This window comes from Labeo rohita, chromosome 25 (assembly GCF_022985175.1).
Source record: "Labeo rohita strain BAU-BD-2019 chromosome 25, IGBB_LRoh.1.0, whole genome shotgun sequence".
Lineage (NCBI taxonomy): Eukaryota > Metazoa > Chordata > Actinopteri > Cypriniformes > Cyprinidae > Labeo > Labeo rohita.
In genome coordinates, this window is record NC_066893.1 from 8,586,665 (window position 1) to 8,608,803 (window position 22,139).

At 33.1% G+C, this 22,139-nt stretch overlaps 1 protein-coding gene across 4 annotated transcripts in view; it reads right to left on the reverse strand.

Annotated features, from left to right (window-relative positions):
• The window catches only part of tln2b (talin 2b), a 218,459-nt gene that overhangs the window by 92,804 nt on the left and 103,516 nt on the right, over positions 1-22,139 (reverse strand). For all 4 annotated transcript variants that reach the window (XM_051099290.1, XM_051099291.1, XM_051099289.1 and 1 more), the window contains exons 8-16: positions 22,069-22,132; positions 19,374-19,478; positions 16,572-16,727; positions 14,441-14,542; positions 14,209-14,285; positions 10,530-10,713; positions 9,182-9,295; positions 7,811-7,919; positions 13-221 (exon numbers count right to left, since the gene is read on the reverse strand). In XM_051099290.1, the coding sequence (XP_050955247.1) occupies positions 13-221; positions 7,811-7,919; positions 9,182-9,295; positions 10,530-10,713; positions 14,209-14,285; positions 14,441-14,542; positions 16,572-16,727; positions 19,374-19,478; positions 22,069-22,132 (1,120 nt within the window). The remainder of the gene's footprint in view (positions 1-12; positions 222-7,810; positions 7,920-9,181; positions 9,296-10,529; positions 10,714-14,208; positions 14,286-14,440; positions 14,543-16,571; positions 16,728-19,373; positions 19,479-22,068; positions 22,133-22,139) is intronic.

Below are 22,139 nucleotides of genomic sequence, written 5' to 3' on the forward strand. Positions count from 1 at the left end.
TGCGTTCGTCACCTCGCCAGAAGCTGGTTCCACGGCTCTGAGAAGGTCAGAGACGGCCCCCGTGAGGGTCCGGGCCGCTCCCATTAGATTCTGCCCGCTGCCCACTTCGTCCTCCATCAGAGCCGCCAGGAGCTTCACCCCTTTGGACATCTCGGTCAGGTTGGAGGAGATGGTGGTGATGGCGCAGCCCACGGCGGTGTAATCCGTGTCCGTAGGGTCACCTGGAAAATGAGAGATTTGAAGTTATAGATCACTGTCAGTAATTATTCGCACATTCTGGAAATGACAGTAGCGGAAATTATATTTTTTGTTACATTTCTGGATTACAAAGGCAGACTCTTTTGTCTTGCTAAGGATAATTACATAACTTTTATTGTATGTCTGTAAAACACACACAAGGAAACCATAATTAAATCATAATTTTTCACTTTCTGCATAACTTTACAACTGCTGTTAATGTTAACAGACTAAAACTACCAAAAATAATTTTTAGTAATTGAAATAAAACGGAAGCAAAATGAAATATTACTATTACATGACATTTTTTTATCTTAAACAAAAAAGATAGACTTGTTGACAAGTACTATAATAATAACAAAATTACAAAATTATTGAAACTTAAATATAATAACTAAAATGTACATTTAAAAATTACAATTAAAATAAAAACTGAGAATATAAAAATTAAATTCATTAAATTAAATAATAATTTTACACATTCTGCGTAACTGGACAAGTGGTGTAATTGTTAACTGAAATTAAAATGATTAAAAATCATTTTAAGTCATTTAAATAATACTGAAATAAAACTGAAAAAATATAGTACTATTAGATGAAAATTTAAATCTAAAACAAAAATTAATAATGTCTCTGTAACTAACTGAAATAAATAAGTTTAAGTACTAAAATGACAAACTAAAAACTAAAATTTTAAAGGTATACAGAAATAATAATAATAATAATAATAATAATAATAACAATCATAATAATAATATTAAAAACACTAAAAATTTAAATTACTAAAATCTACAATTACTAAAAAAAGGCCAAATCACTAAAACTAGGTATCTAAAAAGGTATTTGGGAAAATAAATAAATAAATAAATAAATAAATAAATAAATAAATAAATAAAATTTAAATTTTAAATAAAAACTGAGAATACAAAAATTTAATTAATTCAATTAAATTATAATTTCACATATTCTGCATAAGTGGATTAGTGCTGTAATTGTTAACTGAAACTAAAACTATTAAAAATAATTTTAAGTGACTGAAATCAAACTGAAAGAAAAATACAGTCCTATTAGATTAAAATTTTAATCTAAAAAAAATGGATTATGGATTATGGATGTCTCAGCAACTAACTGAAATAAATAAGTTTAAGTACTAAAATTCCTAAAACCGAAAAACAAAAAATTAAAGGTATATAGAAATAACAATAATAATAATACTAATAAATAATCAAATAAATAAATGTAAATTACTAAAATGTAATGAAAAAATGAAAGCTGAGAATTTCAATATGAAATTAATTCAAAACTTACAATTAAAATAAAAACTGAGAATGTAAAAATTAAATGAATTCAAATAAATGTTAACTAAAAGATAACCTATTAAAATCATTAAGTAACTGAAATAAATAAATGAAAAAAATAACATTTAAATAAAAACAAATATACAATATAAAAGAATATAAAAAATAAATTAATTCAAATAAATCATTATTTCACACTTTCTGTAAAACTGCTGAAGTTGTTCACTAAAACTAAAACAATTCAAAATCATTAAGTAACTGAAATAAATAAATAAATAAATAAATAAATAACCTAATATGTGTGTGTGTATATATATATATATATATATATAAACTTAAATATAAAAGTTACAATTAAAAAAAAAATTACAATATAAAAATGTATTTGCAAAACTTGACAAGTGCTGTAATGGTTAACTGAAACATTTTAAGTAATTGAAATAAAAACTGAAATAAAAAAACAGTATTACTAGATGACAATTTTAAAATAAAACAAGAATTAGCAACAAACTGCAGCGACTAACTGAAATAATTGCATTTCTAGGTATACAGAAATAAAATAATAGTAATTATAAATAAAAAAAACACTAAAAATTAAATTTAAATGACTAAACTTTACATTTAAAAATTGAAAAACAGAATATAAAAATGAAATTACTTGTTAAAAGAAACTAAAAGTATTAAAATATTATATAATTTGTTAATTTCACTTTGTTTAGATGATTTTGTTTTAAATATGTAATATTTCATGTTTATATTACTGACTTTAGTATTTTAAGACTAGAAAAATAAATAATGATATGTTGAACTGTTCACAATAAAACCCAGAGGAAGTAGAGCCAATTTTACTTTCATGGCTTTAACACACACCACTCTGCAACAGATATGCAACATGTGCAATAATGTGATCATTATTAGTGATCTCATTCCAAATGAGATCCATACGATGCCAAACACATATGCATTCCATCTCTAGCGCGCATCCACACTTCATATCATATCCTAACAAGCTCTTCAGGGCATGAGAACAGATGTAAAGCACAGGCTGCAAAAAAACAGTAAAGTTTGAGTTGGGCTGCTGGTTAACAGGCAAATCTCCGCACTATCAAACAGATGGCACGAGAAGATTAAATCCAGCAAAAACCTGGTCTGGTCCGCATGGAATCTCTCCAGAACGCGGGAAGAAATACACAAATCCTGCCAAGCAGTTCAGCTTCAGGACAACAAACTTCACATCCATTAATGGAAATACTTATTAGTGCAATTGGAGAGTGACTTATTATTTAGCTGTTATTTTTCCAGCATCGGTTGCTGGTATAAACTAATAAAAGTAGGTATTGCAAGATGGAATGGTTCAATTTCTTCTAAATCATCATCATTTTATACATTAGTGGTACTAAGACAAATGAAGTTAATTCAACTATGGCCTTTTGAAGTGTATATACAGGTGCATCTCAGTAAATTATAATGTTGTGGAAAAGTTCATTTATTTCAGTAATTCAACTCAAATTGTGAAACTCGTGTATTAAACAAATTCGATGCACACAGGCTGAAGTAGTTTAAGTCTTTGGTTCTTTTAACTGTGATGATTTTGGCTCACATTCAACAAAAACACACCAATTCACTATCTCAACAAATTAGAATACTTCATAAGACCAATAAAAAAAACATTTTTAGTGAATTGTTGGCCTTCTGGAAAGCATGTTCATTTACTGTATATATACTCAATACTTGGTAGGGGCTTCTTTTGCTTTAATTACTGTCTCAATTCGGCGTGGCATGGAGGTGATCAGTCTGTGGCACTGCTGAGGTGGTATGGAAGCCCAGGTTTGACAGTGGCCTTCAGCTCATCTGCATTTTTTGGTCTCTTGTTTCTCATTTTCCTCTTGACGACATTCTCTATGGGGTTCAGGTCTGGTGAGTTTGCTGGCCAGTCTAGCACACCAACACCATGGTCATTTTGGCAGTGTGGGCAGGTGCCAAATCCTGCTGGAAAATGAAATCAGCATCTTTAAAAAGCTGGTGAGCAGAAGGAAGCATGAAGTGCTCTAAAATTTCTTGGTAAATGGGTGCAGTGACTTTGGTTTTCAAAAAACACAGTGGACCAACACCAGCAGATGACATTGTACCCCAAATCATCACAGACTGTGGAAACTTAACACTGGACTTCAAGCAACTTGGGCTATGAGCTTCTCCACCCTTCCTCCGGACTCTAGGACCTTGGTTTTCAAATGAAATACAAAACTTGCTCTCATCTGAAAAGAGGACTTTGGACCACTGGGCAACAGTCCATTTCTTCTTCTCTTTAGCCCAGGTAAGACACATTTGACGTTGTCTGTGGTTCAGGAGTGGCTTAACAAGAGGAATACGACAACTGTAGCCAAATTCCTTGACACGTCTGTGTGTGGTGGCTCTTGATGCCTTGACCCCAGCCTCAGTCCAGTCCTTGTGAAGTTCACCCAAATTCTTGAATCGATTTTGCTTGACAAGCCTCTCAAGGCTGTGGTTCTCTTGGTTGGTTGTGCATCTTTTTCTTTCACACTTTTTCCTTCCACTCAACCTTCTGTTAACATGCTTGGATGCAGCACTCTGTGAACAGCCATTGATACAAACTCGCAATTCTGAGAACACATCAGTCTTTTTTTCCCTCAAAAATTATATCTCGGAATTCTGACTTTGGCAATGAATGTTTGTGGCAATGAATGTTTGTGGCTTACCCCCCTTGTCAATGATTGTCTTCTGGACAACAGTAAGATCAGCTTCTTCCCTATGATTGTGTAGCCTAGTGAACCAAACTGAGAGACCATTTTGAAGGCTCAGGAAACCTTTGCAAGTGTTTTGAGTTGATTAGCTGATTGGCATGTCACCATATTCTAATTTGTTGAGAATTGTTGTGAATTTGTGGGTTTGTGTTAAATGTGAGCCAAAATCATCACAATTAAAAGAACCAAAGACTACTTCAGTCTGTGTGCAATGAATTTATTTAATACACAAGTTTCACAATTTGAGTTGAATTACTGAAATAAATGAACTTTTCCACGACATTCTAATTTATTGAGATGCACCTGTACTTCACAGCAGAATTACAATATGTCTTTTTCAGGACAATTATGATCATTTCCAACAAAAATTTCATTTCCACCACATGGAAATGTTGGACTTTTGTTCTTGCAATTGTAAGTTTACATCTCTTTTTTTCTCTCAGAATTGTGTGACACAAACTTGCAATTCTGACTTTCTAAGAATTGTGAAATATAAACTTGCAATTGCAAAGTTATAAAGTCGGAATTGTGATATAAACTTGTAGTTCTGTCTTTTTTCCTCAGTATTGCACAATATAAACTCACAATTGTGAGAAATAAAGTCGCAAATCTGAAAAATAAAGTCACAGTTCTGATATAACTATCATCTAACTGTGCGTTATAAAGTCAGAATTGCAAGATATAAATTTACAGTTCAGATTGTTTTTTAAGCTAAAACCTCGAAATTCTTTTTTTTTTTTACCACAATTGCAAATTTATTTCTCGGATTTCTGACTTTTTGTTGCAATTGCGAGTTAATTCACAATTGTGAGATACAAACTCGCAATTCTGAGAACATATCAGTCTTTTTTTCCCTCAAAAATTATATCTCGGAATTCTGACTTTATTTTTAAGAATTGCAAGTTTACATATCTTTTTTTTTCTCAGAATTGCATAACACAAACTATATAAACTATATATAGATACAAACTCAAGATGTAAACTTGCAGTTGCAAGTTATAAAGTCAGAACTGCATGATATAAACTTGTAATTGTATTGTTATAAAGAATTGTGAGTTATAAAGTCACAATTGTGATATAAACTCCCAATTCTGGCTTTTTTTTCTCAGAATTGTGTGATATAAACTTGCAGTTGCAAGAAATAAAGATAAAGTAAGATAAAAACTCGAAATTGTTTCTTTCTTGCTATTGTGAGTTTATTTTTCGCAATTGCGAGTTAAGTCAGAATTGTGAGATATAAACTCGCAATTCTGAGAACAGTCTTTTTTTCCCTCAAAATTGAACTTTATAACTTGCAATTGCAAGTTGTACAATTCTGTGAAAAAAAGTCAGAACTGTGAGATATAAACTCGCAATCGCACTTTATTTCTTGCAATTCTGAATTTATATCTCTGAATAACTCAGAATTGCGAGTTTATACCTCGGAATTCTGACTATCAGAATTGCAAGTTTACATCTTTTTGTTTCCTCAGAATTGCATGACACAAACTCGGAATTCTGACTTACTCTGAATTGTGAGATATAAACTCGCAACTGCGAGTTATAAAGAATTGTGTGATTATGAAGTCAAAACAGAGTTATAAAGTCAGAATTGCTCCCAATTCTAGCTTTTTTCCTCAGAAGTGCATGATATAAACTCGCAATTGCACGAAAAAAGATAAAGCAAGATTAAAAACTCAAAAATCGACTTTTTGGCAACTGTGAGTTAAGTCAGAATTGTGATATATGAACTCGACAATAATTGCGAAATATAAACTTGCAAAAAAGAAAAAGTCAGAACTGTGAGACAAACTCGCAATTGTAAGGAAAAAAAAAGTCAGATTTGCACAATTCTTACTTTATTTCTCACAGTTGTGAATTTACATCTCTGACTAACTCTGAAATGCGAGTTTATATCTCGCAATTCTAACTTTTTCCTCAGAACTGCATGACACAAACTCGCAATTCTGACTTTCTCTTAATTGTGAGATATAAACTCGCAATTGCGAGTTATAAAGAATTGCGTGATACGAAGTCACATTTGCGAGTTGTCAAGTCAGAATTATGATATAAACTCCCAGTTCTTTCTTTTTCATCAGAATTGCATGATATAAACTCGCAATTTCAAGAAAAAAATAAGACAAAATTCTGTTTTTTTTTCTTGCAATTCTGACCTTTCTGCAATTGCAAGTTAAGTCAGAATTGTGAGATATAAACTTGCAGTTCTGAGAACATATCAACATCTTTTTTTTTTTCATCAAAATTGGGCTTTATAACCCGCAACTGTAAGATTATATCACACAATTCAGAGAAAAAAAGTAAGAATTGCGAGACAGAATTGCGAGATACAAACTCGCCATTGGGAAAAAAGTCAGATTTGTGAGGCTGTATCTCGCAATTCTGACTTTTTTCGCAATTGTGAGTTAAGTCAGAATTGTGAGATATAAACTTGCAATTCTGAGAACGTATCAGTCTTTTTTTTTTTTAATTCAGTGGCAGAAACGGGCTTCCATTTTATATGTATAAGATAAATACTTTTATATTTATAGGTTGCTTTAACTGAAAATTATCTGTCATTGACACATGTTTTTATTTTTTTTTTATCAGTGACGGAAAAATCTGAAGGCCGTCTGTCATATTGACAGATTACACTGAGGGTGATCTATTGTAAATTGTAGCTGTAATTCCCACCCTTGTCCAGTTGGTGGCGAGTGCGTTTCAGTGTGACAGCATAGCACAGGATCCAGAACAAAAATGAAACTGTCACGAATCTTTTGCTATGCTTTGATTACGCGCAGGCTAGTAGCCTACCCACTTTAGCTACAGCGATATATCATGCCACACTAAAGAGCGCCAAAACAGTATTTATTGTTTGAATTTTCTAATGAAATGGACAGAATTTGAAATCTGAGACATTGTTTTATATCAAAAGTAACAAAGCACAGAGCCTATTGCAATTTATTGGATGTACTGTTCATTCATCAACTAAAAACAGCATAGACCAAAAGATCGACTGGGATTTAAGAATCAAAATCGGTTCATTAAAACGAGAATCTATTAAAATTGAGAAATCTTTTTTTTTTTTTTTGAACCCAGCCCTGATGTATTTTGTTTTTTAACACTGGGCTGTCGTCCTGTAGGTTCATGATTAAAAATTAAAATGTGAACAAAAATTAAAGCAATTAAATGTGTTGTTATAATTAAAATATGTAAATTAAAATGATGGGTAATACTTAATTATGACGGAATTTTTACAACCCTGTCTGTCAAAATGACAGACAATGCTAAAGTCTAACACAGCCTCTGTTATATATATCTGCATCTTAAAAAATATTTTCACACAATAAATACTGAAATCTATTATGTTTTCTATAAAATTGTACTAAAAGAAATAGAAAAAAAAAAAAAAACCCTGATATATAAAGACATTTGAAAAGTATTGAAAAAAACACAATCAGAAATGAAAACCACGTATTGCTTTGTATGTCTGTAAGTCCAGATGGTTTCTGGGTAATTTCTTATTGGGTTACATACCGGCAGTGAGGTTGACCACTGACGCGGTTCCAGCCGTGATGGCGTCCACTTGGGAGTGAATCTCATGTTTGGATTCATCCACCTTGTTTTGAACCCACACTCTGGATGCCTTTTTAAAGAAAAAAAAAAGAGGAGAATGCATACTAGTGTTTTCTTTGCTTTTTTAAAGAAATAGCAAGGTTATCTAAGTGCAGCTTAATGATCAATGACAACCTCAGCACTTATAGTGAATAAATGAACAATAATTGTACGCCAGTGCCACAATGCATTACTGTAATGTCACAATAACAAAAACCTTAATATAAATAATCACATTACAAGGCTTTTAGACTAGCTTGTGGCACAAATTGTGACTTAATGTCCCACATGGGATTTGAACTAGCAACCTTCTACTGCATTACAAATCACACACAATGACATACTGCATAAGGAACTTTTCTCTTCAAGGAGTAGTTCACTTCCAGAATAAAAAATTCCTGATAATTTACTCAGCCCAATGTCATCCAAAATGTTCATGACTTTCTTTCTTCAGTCGAAGAAAGAAAGAAGAAAGAAGTTTTTGAAGAAAACATTCCAGGATTTTTCTCCATATAGTGGACTTCAATGGGGATCAATGGGTTGAAGGTTTAAAGTGCAGTTTCAATGCAGCTTCAAACAGCTCTATTCAATCCCAGCTGAGGAATAAGAGTCTTATCTAGCAAAATGATTGGTCATTTTCTAAAAAAAACGTACAATTTATATACTTTTCAACCACAAATGCTCATCTTGAACTATCTTGACTTCACGCATTACACAATCATGTTGGAAACGTCACGAGTGATGTAGGTGGAAGTACCGACCCAGTGTTTATAAAGCTAACGTCCAAAAAGAGATAAAACATTGATGTCGGATGATTTTAAAGTTGGAGGAGAACTAACCACGCATGACTTTTCCATCATGAAAAAGTGCATGTGCATCACAGAGCTAGTGCAAGATGAGCATTTGTGGTTAAAAAGTATTTAAATGTAGTTTTTAGAAAATGACATCGTTTTACTAGATAAGACACTTATTCCTCAGCTGGGATCGCGTAGAGCCCTTTGAAGCTGCAGTGAAACTGCAGTTTGGACCTTCAACTTCTTGATCTCCATTGAAGTCCACTATATGGAAAAAAATCCTGGAATGTTTCCTCAAAAACCTTCATTTGTTTTTCGACTGAAGAAAGAAAGACATGAACATCTTGGATGACATGGGGTGAGTAAATTATCAGTAAATTTTTATTCTGGAAGTGAACTAATTCTTTAACCCCTTCACCCACATAAAATCAGACAACAGATGGTTTACAGCAATACAACATCATTATTTTGGCTTATTTTTATTAGTATAATTTCTTACCATGTCTTGTCCTAGTGGTGGTAGATTGTCTACCTCTCCCAAGTCAGCTTGTGCCTGCTGGACGGCCTGCATACTGGTGTTGATAGTTCCCATCAGCGCTTGCTGGGCCAAACTCTGATGGCACAGGAAGAAGTCATTTAAAAGACAGGCTTAGAAAAACAGGCTTTTAACTCTCTACAGATGTATGCAAACACAAGCTAGATATCTTTTTATGCTTTGTAGTGTCATGAGGTGCGTCAGAACACAATTCATAGCTTCACCACAAGGGGTGCTAAAGCACATAAACAGTCTCCATTCATTTACGATTCATGTCTGAGCAACATTTTGAGAAGTCTTGTTGAAAATACTAAAGCTGTCTAAAAAAACGTCAACTCTGTTACCAAGATTTTGTATCGTAAGCAACTGATTTCAATATTTGCAAAAACAAATATTACATTCTCTTTCTAGTGTCATGACCTTGAGAAATAGGTCAAATTAAAATGTAAAACAGTCAACCCTGTTACTGTGACTTTGTTCAGTAAACTTCAGATAATTGAAAACTGGATGTCTGTAAATTCTTTCTGAGAAGCACCTTGTAGTTTGACTTCGAATTTGAGTACAAGCCTTGTAATGTCAGATTAAACACTCAACCCTGTTGAAATTATTTTCTATAGTAAACATTTGATTATTCACAACCACATTTGCAGAAATATCAGCGCCTATCATCTATCATCTCTTTCTAAGGTCAAGACCCTGAGAAAAAGGCTTGTAAAATTCAATAAAATGGCAAAACTGTCAACCCTGTTACTGTAATATTTATATAATACCTTTCTGAAGCCATAATTATATCCTAAATAAAATTACTTTAGCTTTATATGGCATAATGTAATTTAATAACATTATTTGTTTGGGAGCAACATTTTGAGAAGTCTCGTTGAAAAAGTTAGTTCAAGTCAGCTACTGTAAAATGTCTACAAGGAGTAAAAAATTGTAACTTGTTGCAAAGTCCATGTGGGGAAAACTTTCACCCAGATCACACGGGAAAAAAATGATGAAAAAAAAACCCAATATTTATTTCAAAACAATAATAAAAAGTATAATCGTATTTTAATTTTACTAAAATAGCAGTGTGAAGAAGATAAATCTTATGTAACCATCAATTTTAATAATTCGCCTAGTCACCGTAACCGAAAACTAGGAAGCAACGAACACCCAATTATGCCAATTATCAAATGTTACAGTCTAATTTACAATATGGCACAAATAAATCACAATGAGGATTTAGGTAACAGATGGAGCCGTGAAAGCATAACCGCTCCGCATATAATGCGACCATGATATGAACATCAGTGCAGTTGCACGTTCTCACCAGAGGGGGCATGTGTCCTCTGTGCATTTGTCCTGTGGTGATCTGCTGTTGAGCCGAGGGCATGGTGCCCATGTTGAACGTATCAGGGCCTCCTATCGACCCAGAGCGCATGATGCCAGGCAGCGCCACCGACCCATGCTCGACTCGACCCACCCTATTAAACTGCTGCTGGAGGATGGTGGACCTATGAAGAAGTAATGGCTCATTATCAGACGCTGTCAGGCTGCATTCACCCTTATATCTGTGAATGATGGTTGTTGTTGTTGTTACGGTAATTACTGACAGCCATTAAAATCAGCTGAGCGACACTGCTCTATTCGCACCAGGAAAACAGACGCTTCAGGCACTATTGCTTAATTACAGCTCATTGTGAGAGGCCTCAATTTTTGGATTATAGTGCTAGAAGTAACATGAGTAAGTTGGCACGAGGACAGACGCAGGCACCGATGCCCAACGTCTCCCCCTTCTTCTACAGAGAGAAGTGGGATGCTGTCACCCATAACAACCACTTTTCAGGCAGCGCTCGAGAGGACACGACCCATCTGTATATTACATTCTGACAGAACCAGAGCCCAGGCTGGATAAAAGCGCTGCTGAAATGAAGTACAGGGTCATATATTGAATATTCACAATATATTTAGGAAGATTTTGCTAGCAATGTACAGGTATGTGTTATTTTCTCTTCATCAGAAATTAAGAAATAAAAATAATAAAATCAGTTGGCTGTGAAAAAGAATTTGATGTAGTTAAAATTATTACTACTGTTATCTGTTACTGTTATTAAGTAAGTCTATTTATTTCTGAATTAATGTAATTTATAAATGCAATAAAAATGTCTATTTTTGGTGTATCATTTAGTGAAAAATATGCTTTTTTTATATTAATTTGTTACATTTGTCTGGACAATCTTAAAACGTCAACCCCGTTACTATGTTTTTGTATAGCAAAAATCTACTCAATTAAAAGGTGGATACTTGTAGTGATATCGAAAATTTAATTATTCTTCTAAGAAGGATGTTGTAATTTCAAAACCTTGAGAAAGGCTTGTAATGTCAAATTAAACTGTAAAGCTGTCAACTCTGTTACCAAGATTTTGTATAGTAAGGATCTAATTTCTGATAACTCGATATTTGTAAAAATACTATAAGCATTACGTTCTCCTTCTAGTGTTATGACTTTGAGAAAAAGACTTGTAAAGTCAAATTAAAATGTAAAATAGTCAACTCTGTTACTGTGATTTTTTTATAGTAAATTTCAGGTAATTGAAAATTGGATATCTGTAAATTCTTTTTAAGAACCCCTAGTAGTTTGACAAGCTTTGTAATGTCAAATTAAACAGTCAACCCTGTTGAAATGATTTTCTACAGTAAACAATTAATTATTTACCACTAGATTTGCAGAAATATCAACGTTCTCTTTCTAAAGTCAAGACCCTAAGAAAAAGGCTTGTAAAGTAAAATAAAACTCTAAAACTGTCAACCCCTGTTACTGTAATCTTTATATAGTGCTCTCCTGAAGCCATAATTATATCCTAAATAAAATGATTATAGCTTTATATGGCATAATGTAATTTAATAACACTTATTTGTTTGGTAGTATGTTTGAAAATGTACAGAAACGTACGTTAAAAATCAACTTATCAAACTGTAAAAGACAGCCGTTACTCAGAAAGACCAAAATACATAAATACCAAGATATATTTACTGAGCGGCTGAGAAAGAGAGAAATGTAGGAAGGGAAATATTCACACATTCAATATCTCTATCTCTCTCTTCCAGGAACCTGATATCTTAAATGACATTTTGCTGATGAGGTAGCGCTTTTTGTGGAAATAATAATCTCGCTCTCTTGCCCTCAGCGCCTTCCACATCAAGGGTAAAAGAACAGAAAAATGTATCTCCATCTCCTTGTGATTAAAAACGGCAGATTGCAGCCCAAGCATCTCCTCCAACGTCATTAAACTCCTCAGCTCCACTATCAGTTGAATACAAATTAAACACAGTGATTAAAAAAAAGTTTTAGGTGTGTAATTATAATGCAATTACAAGTGTGACAAGTTGACTGGTGCCTGAAATGAATGCGGATTCATCCAGCATGGTGGATTCCTCATCATAGTCAAAACTGAGCCTATCTTTCTAAAGTTTTTGGTGTTAATTTAGTGGAAAAAAGTGGAAAATACTGTATGCCTTCACTATTTTGTTATTTGTCAGTATGGAAAAATCTTAAAATATCAACCCTGTTACCTTGATATTGTGTAGTAAAAATCTAATAATTGAAAAGTGGATATTTGTAGAAATATCAGAATTTAATTATTACAAGGCCTGTAGTATCTAATCAAGAGGTAAAATTGTCAACCCTGTTACCAAGACTTTGTATAGTACGTAAATTATTACTGACAACTGGATAGTTGTAGAAATATAAGCATTACGTTCTCTTTCTAGTGTCATGACCTTGAGCTCTAAATTCAAATTAAACTCTAAAATACTCAACTCTGTTACAGTGATGTTGTATAGTTAACTTCAGATAATTGAAAAGTGGATATATGTAGAAATATCAATATATTAGCACAATGCAACTACAATTGTGACAAGATGGCTGCTGCCTGAAAACAAAGTATTATGGGACAAGAAATAGAGATCTCCAACCAAACTGAGCTTAACTAATATTTTGGTGTTCATTTACTGAAAAACTGTGGAAAATATCCCTTGATTATTTTGTATTATATTATATTTGTCAGTATTTGACAATCTTAAATTTCAACCCTGTTACCATGATTTTGTTTAGTAAAAATCTACCAAACTGAAAAGTGGTTATTTGTAGAAATATCAGAATTAAATGATTCTACAAGGAAAATTGTCAACCCTGTTACTAAGACTTTGCATAATATGCAAATAATTACTGAAAACTGGATAGTTTTAGATATATATAAAAAATTGCTCTCTTTCTAGTCTCATGACCTTGAGCAAAAGGCTTGTAAAGTCAAATTAAAATGTAAAACTGTCAACTCTGTTACCATAATTTTATACAGTAAGCAATTAATTAATGAACATTGGATATTTGTAAAAATATTAGCATCTCTAGTTCTCTTTCAAGTATAATGACCTTGAAGGAAGGCTTGTAAAGTGAAATTCAATTCTGAAATATTCAACTCTGTTACAGTGGATTCTGCATCACTGTCAAAACCAAACTGATCTTCACTCATATTTTGGTGTTCATTTAGTAAAAAACAAACAGTGAGAAATATGTCTTGATTATTTTGTTAAATGTGTCAGTATGGGACCATCTTAAAATGTCAACCCTGTTACAATGATTTTGTGTAGTAAGAATGTACTAATTGAAAAGTAGATATTTATAACAATATCATAATTAAATTATACTTTTAAGAAATATGTTGTAGTTGTAGCACAAGCACAACCTTAAGTTTGTAGTGTCAACCCTGTTAGTAAGATTTTGTACAGTAAGCAAATAATTACTGAAAAGTGGATAATTGTAGAAATATAAGTATTAAGTTCTCTTGTTAGTGTCATGACCCTGAACAAGTCAAATAAAACTGTTAAATAGACATCCCTGTTATCATCGCAATGCAATTACAAATGTGTCGCGATGTCGTTACAAACGTGGCTTGAAAATTTTGTCGCAAACAAGGCATTTGCGACAAGATCAAGACATCTCCACTGACTTTTTCGGGGATACTGATTCTTCCAGCATGGTGGATTCCTCATCACCATCCAAACCAAACCGATCTTTACTCTGTTTCTGTAAAACAAGGGGAGGAAAACATTTTAGTCAATAAACGACACTAAAAAGCAGGATTATTTACAGGATGGCTCATTTTGTAAATTTTCTCCCAAAACTGAAAATTACGTCAGAAAGTTTAAACATAGGAAATGTGAAAATGATCCTTGACTTGCTTTCTTAAGGATGATGTCAATGTATCCAGCAATGAGTTGAGAAATCTGCTCTCCTTCTGTGGTCTGGACGGAGTAATAGCTCTCCTGGTACTCACCAAAATCCTGCATGGGGCCACACACACACAAACACACAACAGATATGAGAAGCACACATCTCAAGGCTGTCTTCTTGTACGTTGTGGATGTGCTTATTCTGTTTTGGCTGACAGGAAGTCAGCCAACTGTCCTTGGAGCACAAGTGCTTTACATGAGATGCTATAAGTGGCTCTTAATGGTGGAGCAGAACTGCGCATCGTACAGCAAGGTTAAAATACTCAAGTAGTAGAGGACTGTCAGCATTTTATCAAGGAAAAAACAACTATTATTACATTACAGCCAAAACAACATTGTTTTACAATGACATTAGCGGTTACTGCCGATGTATGAAAACAGATATTAAGAATAGTCATGCAAAAAATAAATGTATAAGTAAAACTAAATATTAGAATAATAAACCAACACAACAAATTCAAAGAGAGCAAACTTCTTCAAAGTGATTAAGCTGAATTCATGCTGGTTTATATTTCACTACAAATCCTTTATACTCATACTTAAAATATATATTTTTCAATGTTACTAATGCATCAATGCTTAATAATGTACATTTATATACAAACTGAGTATATTTACATGTATACAAAAACTAATATTTTACACAATATTTCATATTAGTATAATATATTACAACATTATTCTACACTTTAATATTATGGTTCGTATTATAAATTTAGTTTATGTTTAAATACAGGGAATACAATGACAAATAGAAACATATTTAAATAGATATACATATAATATTCTTATGCATTATATTTTATTTTATTGTAATTTCATATTTATTTAGATTAAAATATTCAAATATAAAGTAAACTATAAGTAATGGAAAAGAAAATAGAAATAAAGTATAGTAAAATAGTATAGTAAGAAAAAAAAAAATGTTATGTACAATACCAGTCAAAAGATTTTGAACAGTAAAATTTGTAACGATTTTTAAAGAAATCTCTTCTGCTCACCAAGCCTGCATTTATTTGAATCAAAGTACAGCAAAACAGTAAAATTTTGAAATAGCTTTACTTTTTAAAATAACTGTTTTCTATTTGAATATATTGCAAAATATATTTTATTTGTGATTTCAAAGAATTTTAGTCACATGATCCTTCAGAAATCATTCTAATATTCTGATTTACTGCTGATTTACTGCTTAAAAACATTTATTATTATTATTATTATTATTATGATGATGATGAAAACAGCTGAGTTTTTATCATCACCTTTGATCAATTTAAAGCATCCTTGCTAAATAAAAGTATTAATTTCTTTCCAAAAAAACACCAGTTTTTGAATGATATAATGTATAATGTTACAAAAGCTTTTTATTTCATATAAATGCTGATCTTTGGATCTTTCTATTCATCAAAGAATCAAGAAAAAAGTTTGCTCAACTCTTTTAAATATTGATGATGATAACAATAATAATAATAATTGTTTCTTGAACAGCAAATCAGCATATTAGAATGATTTCTGAAAACTGCAGCAATGATGCTAAAAATGTATCTTTGATCATAGGAATAAATTACATTTTAAAATATTTTAAAAAAGAAAGCAGTTATTTTAAATAGTAAAAATATTTCACAATATTACTGCTTTTGCTGTATTTTGGATCAAATAAATGCAGGCTTGGTGGGCAGAAGAAAATTCTCTAAGAAACATTACAAATCTTACTGTTCAAAAACTTTCAATTGAGTGTATTATAATTTTTTAAGATTTAAATATAAAACAACTAGTAAATAGAAATATTATATACAAATACATACAAGTACAATATTACTATGCATTCAATTTTATCTTATTGTCATTTTGTATTATCATTGAAATATAAAGTAAAAAATTACACAAACATAATTTGCTTAAAGGCAGCGACCATGACAATGACCTTCAGACAATTTTAAGTGTCCGAACCCAAAATTTCCATATTTCTATTCACTGTACAGAACCATATAAACATATCAAGCAGATAAATTGAATGCAGAATCTAAGAAAAAATCCAAACATACTGCGGCTCATGTTATATAGAGTGAATAATGTAACGTACCAGCGTGAAGCTCTTGGGTGAAGCCGCCCACCTCTTGACTGTGGTGAGGGGCCACTCCTGCACCACCTCTTTGGTCTTCTCATCCACCCTCATGACTGACTCTTTGGTAATGCCCAGCAGACGCGGGACCAACTTATTCTTGCTTTTCATCTTCTCCTGTAGAAAAATAACACATGGCGTTTGTGTATTGTGCGGCAAGGACTAAAATATACAATGGGCTGCTGATTGCTGACTTCATTTGAGTATTTATGTGATTACTAAATTTGTTTTGCTCATTAATCACGTTGAAAAAGTATCGCCCTGTATGCAGCTCATTGTCCTCATTTCAACTCCCTCTATGACGACTTACTCCCACATATTCTGCAGAATAACAGATAGTTTGATCACTGTGACATTACTGCACTGGCCCTATGGAATGCTTGATTAAGACTGGTCTAAATAAATACAGACAATACACTACAGTATATGTGCTACTCAACCACAGCCTGGTGCCTTCTACCATTTCCTTTCATCTCTCTCACACACAACCCAAAACAATTGCCCGCTGATGGCATCCAGCCAGAGGACTCTTACGGCCACACAAATACATAATAAAAACAAACACTAAACGTTTAAATGACCTCATGCGCTGTACATCTCCAGGCCATTGTTTTCACCTGAGGGTCGAAAATAACAACCTCTGATAAGAGTGCATTGTAAATAACTGCTTACCTCACAGAAAGACCTGCTGATATTGTTTACGGTCTGAATGGGATTGCTTTTCAAGGGTGAGGTTTGTGCAAGGTGGGTAAATATAGATTTTTTTTGGTATGTGCTCATTGTGTAATTGTCTGCGTCGGTCAGGGACAGTGCTTTTGCTCATTCGAAGCGGCGCAATCTATTGTTAGGCGCTATTAATTTGAAACCGGCCACTTAGCGACACTCCACTAATGGCCTGAAACTGATCCTTGAGCGGACGGCTTGTAAATCTTCCTTTGTGTGCCGTACGGCTTAAAAAAACCTTAATAGTCTTAAAAACACAAACAGAACTGGAATAAATGGAAACACTTTCTAAGAACCCTGGATAAACACACACAGGCTTACTTGCTTAATTATAACAAATTTTTACAAGGCCATATTGAGTACTTGATTATGATTGGTCAGTTGCAGCATTCTGTGGTCCAAAAAATAAAAAATGAAAAAATGATTACGATTTCCATGACATTTTCACAGATTTATTGTGACCATTAACAAAAACAAAATTTTCAATTGTAAGTAAAAAAAATAAAAAAATAAAAAAATAAAATATATATATATATATATATATTATATGTAAACAGAAACTTTTATTTTGGATGCAATTAATTATGATTAATCATTTAATCGCACTAAAAATATTAGGGGTGGCAAATGATTAATCACGATTAATTGCATACAAAATAAAATTTTGAGTTTGCCTAATATGTCTGTATGTGTACTGTGTGTAATTATTATGTATATATGAATACACACAAATTAATGTATATATTTAAGAGAAATATGTTATGTACAAAATATTTTTATTTATATATAATACAAATTCTATATAAATACATATACTTGTAAATATTTCTCAAATATATACATGAATGTGCTTGTATTTATATATACATAATAATCACACACACATATTAGGCAAACTCAAACTTTTATTTTGTATGCGATTAATTGTGATTAATCATTTGCCAGCCCTAAAAAAATAAAAGTCTACCTTTAAGAAATAAAGTGCTTGTACTTGAAGAAACGGCCTTAGACAGTGTATTGGACATTATTTTAAATCTGCTTGTGCTTGTATTCTCTGACAGCGCTGATCGTATGAATTATTTAATAATCTTTCCAAACACTGTTTTTGCTGGTTCACTGTTCAGTCCAATGTTTCCCGCACAGCTAAGTAGTGCCAAGGCATAAGAAATTACATTTTACCCGACTTCTGAGTTTGCTGTCTGAATTGAAAGTGATAAGAGAAAAAGATTGTACGGTACAAGATAATACAAGGCCAATAATTCTTAAAGGGGTCATCGGATGCCTATTTTCCACAAGTTGATATGATTCTTTAGGGTCTTAATGAATAGTCTATAATATACTTTGATTCTTAATTCTCAATGGTAGTGTAAAACAACGGCCTTTTTACCTTGTCAAAATAAGCGCTGCAAAAATCATCCTGTTCGGGTCGAGGTTGCTTTAAATGTTAATGAGCTTTGCTCGCCCCGCCCCTCTCTACTCTCTGTGGAGTGACGAGCCTGTTTACTTTAGCCACTAAACTTGCTAACTAGCACGTTATTAGGAAAGGTGATCGCAAAGATTCATAAAAAACCCTTATACTAACTTCTGCTGTAAGTGAAGCTGAATCATGAATGATTCACGCAAACATCTGAGATATTCTTGCCTAACTTACATCCCTGCTCCGGCATCAAAACAATGGAAGTCGGACTGTTACAGCTGATTCGAGGTAAGAGCTAATGTCAATCAACTATCGTGGGAGTGGCCTCACACTGACAGGCATCTGAGAATGGCTCGATTTGAAAAAGGGGATATTATTTTTACAGATTAATTAAAAACCACTGCATGGATTTTTATAGGGTAGATTGTGTACATACACTGCCAACACACATTAATGTTCAAACAACATGTAAAAGTGAACTTTGCATCCGATGACCCGTTTAATAACATTTTTCTGTTGTGTGATATTAGCTGGCTACATGCACAACCTTTTGTGACCGTTCATCTGCATTTTAAAACTTTGAATGGAATCAAAATTTAAAGTTTGAAATGTAAAATACTCACCTTTACCAGGAAAAACGACACTCCGTATGTGCGTAGGGACCTGGCAAGCTTTACATACTTCACTTTTGCCTCGATCTCCGTCATCTCACCGCAGCTTTTATGATCCTGGGGAGGAGATGAAGACATGAACACTTCTTAGCCACTGTGGGATTCACACCAACGACCTTTTGGTAATAAGCCAACTTTGTCTCTTTGCGTTTAAGTTTTAATTCACAATCTAGAGCTCTCCATCAGAGAACGTTTTAGTTAAGTGGGCTTTCTAAGCTAAATAAACAGATCCAGAAAACAGTAGTCCTTTCTTAAGCCGAATAAATTGTGAAAACCAATATATGTTAAAATTCAGCATGAACAGTAGCTTGTTTTAAATGCATCAAATGCTTGTGGGAAAATTTTCTTTTTAGGGGTTCAAGCGCCTAGCGCTGAAACCCTATTGTAATTGTTAGAATGGCCAAGGATCAGCAATCTACACAAAAAAATGATTGTGCAGACCAAACTGTAAGTCGTAGAGACTTGAAACTTGGAGGGTTTGTAGTACTCACACCGGCTACAATGTCACCAAGGCTCACCCTAATCGACCTGACGGAGACGCTACAGTGATTAAAAGTACGTAATTGCTCATAACTTCTAAAATGTTTATGTTGTTGGAATCCTTGGCTCACGACAGATAAAACACACATTTCCAAAACATTCAATAGGGGCAGGGCCACTTTTAGTAAAACGCATAACTCCTGAACGGAACGAGATATCTCAGCCAAACTCAGAAAACTTATATAAGAGCTCAATCTGAGTTCACAAGAAAAAAAAAACAAACAAAAAAAAGCAGAGCTTGGCCAATTTGGTCATGCTTTAAGAGGGAAAAACCATAAAAATGGCTACAACTACGCAATCATTTGTCCTATCAATATGAAAAGTGCTGTGCACTGTCATGGTCCACACATGCCACATGTGTCTATAAGGACATTTGCGTATCTCAAAAAAACATGGGTGCCATTGGCCAATGAAGTTTGCGCACCTGTTAGACAAGGTTAACGGAAGCTGATCGAAACGACACTTGGTGGGCCTGTTGGACTCATTGTCCCAAATGTTTGTGAGAAATTTGAAAGAAATTGGCCACTGGGGGCGATATCACATTTTAAAAGGCGTAAATGGTTGTACATTGTGCAGTTTTCCGCACACACACGTGATATTCATATCATATGATAGACCTCCTCATTCCGGACAACTTTGCCTCTAGAATCACTGCTGTCAATCAAATCGTTTGTTAAATAATTGAGAAGATGGGAAAAAAAAAACCTGCTTTTGCGAACTAGTCCTAGGTTTTTCCACTCAATCTGTAAAAAAAACTCTGCAGTATAATTCTCTGGACTCTACAGGTCAATAATTATCAAAAAATGTTGAAATGTACCTTTTGGAAAGCTATAACGGACTCGTTTAGAAAAGGGGCCTTTCCAAATTTACCGAAAAATCCTTTAAAGCCTAAAGGAAAACTCAAAACTTCATGAAACCTGGTAAACACATGTGACAGGTGATTCTAAACAAGCATGCAAAGTTTTAAAGCGATCGAAACACAGCTGGCACTATAACAGTCATAAACATTATAAAACATTATATTTCAATGGTAAATTACCTGGATTTACCAAAAATGCTTTTTTAAATAATTGATTTAGGTGGTTACAGGCTTGCTAAATGTATTTTTTCATACGTGCTTAAATGCCTTAAAGCACTTGAACCTGTGTAATTGCTGCTTGCAGCTATATTTAATATTTTTAATTGTAGTTAAAACTTTTAAATTATCTACTGAACTGATATTCTGTACATTAAAATGAAACAATTTTAATAAAACAAATTTTAATGAACTCTTTTTAAACTACCAAAAGTTAAAGATTTACTTGTATCCCAAATCAGGCTATATAACTGCATTTAGGCCACGTTCCAAATATTAATAACAGGGCTGCAAAAATGATAAGCTTCACAGAATGAACAGAGAATAATACTTAGCTTGACCTGCTGCAATCCACATTTTCTCAAGTTAAAAGGATAGCTTACTCAAAAATAAAAATTACCCCATGATTTACTCATTCTTAAGCCATCCTAGGTGTATATGACAATCAGAGTTATATTAAAAAATGTCCTGGCTCTTCCAAACTTTATAATGGCATTGAATGGCTGTTGAGATTTTGAAGTCCAATAAAGGGCATCGATCCATCATAAAAAGTGCTCCACACAGCTCCAGGGGGTTAATAAAGGCCTTCTAAAGCAAATCGATGTGTTTGTGGAAGAAAAATATCCATATTTATTTCATAAAACCTTAGACCTGTGGGGATTACATTTTATGGTGGACAGATGCACTTTATTGGCCTTCAAAATCTCAACAGCCACTCACTGCCATTATAAAGCTTGGAAGAGCCAGGACACTTTTTAATATAACTCCGATTGTATTCATCTGAAAGAAGAAAGACTTATATAACTAGGATGGCCTGAGGGTGAATAAATCATGGGGTACTTTTTATTTTTGGGTGAACTATTCTTTTAAGAGCATCCTTCACTGACCATATGTTGAAAATTATAAAAAAAAAATAAATAAAAAAAAAAAAATGGCTTCAGGCTGTTTTTTTGTATGTTTTTTGGGAACAGTGCCTAATAGTATGTTTTCCTAGAATAACGGGTTGAGTAAAGCCGACAGAGGGTCACGTACCTGAAAAATTCTCTTCTCTGCCCCCCTCTGTTTGATGTACTCTTTTGGTAGGAACTCCTTCAGGCTGCAAA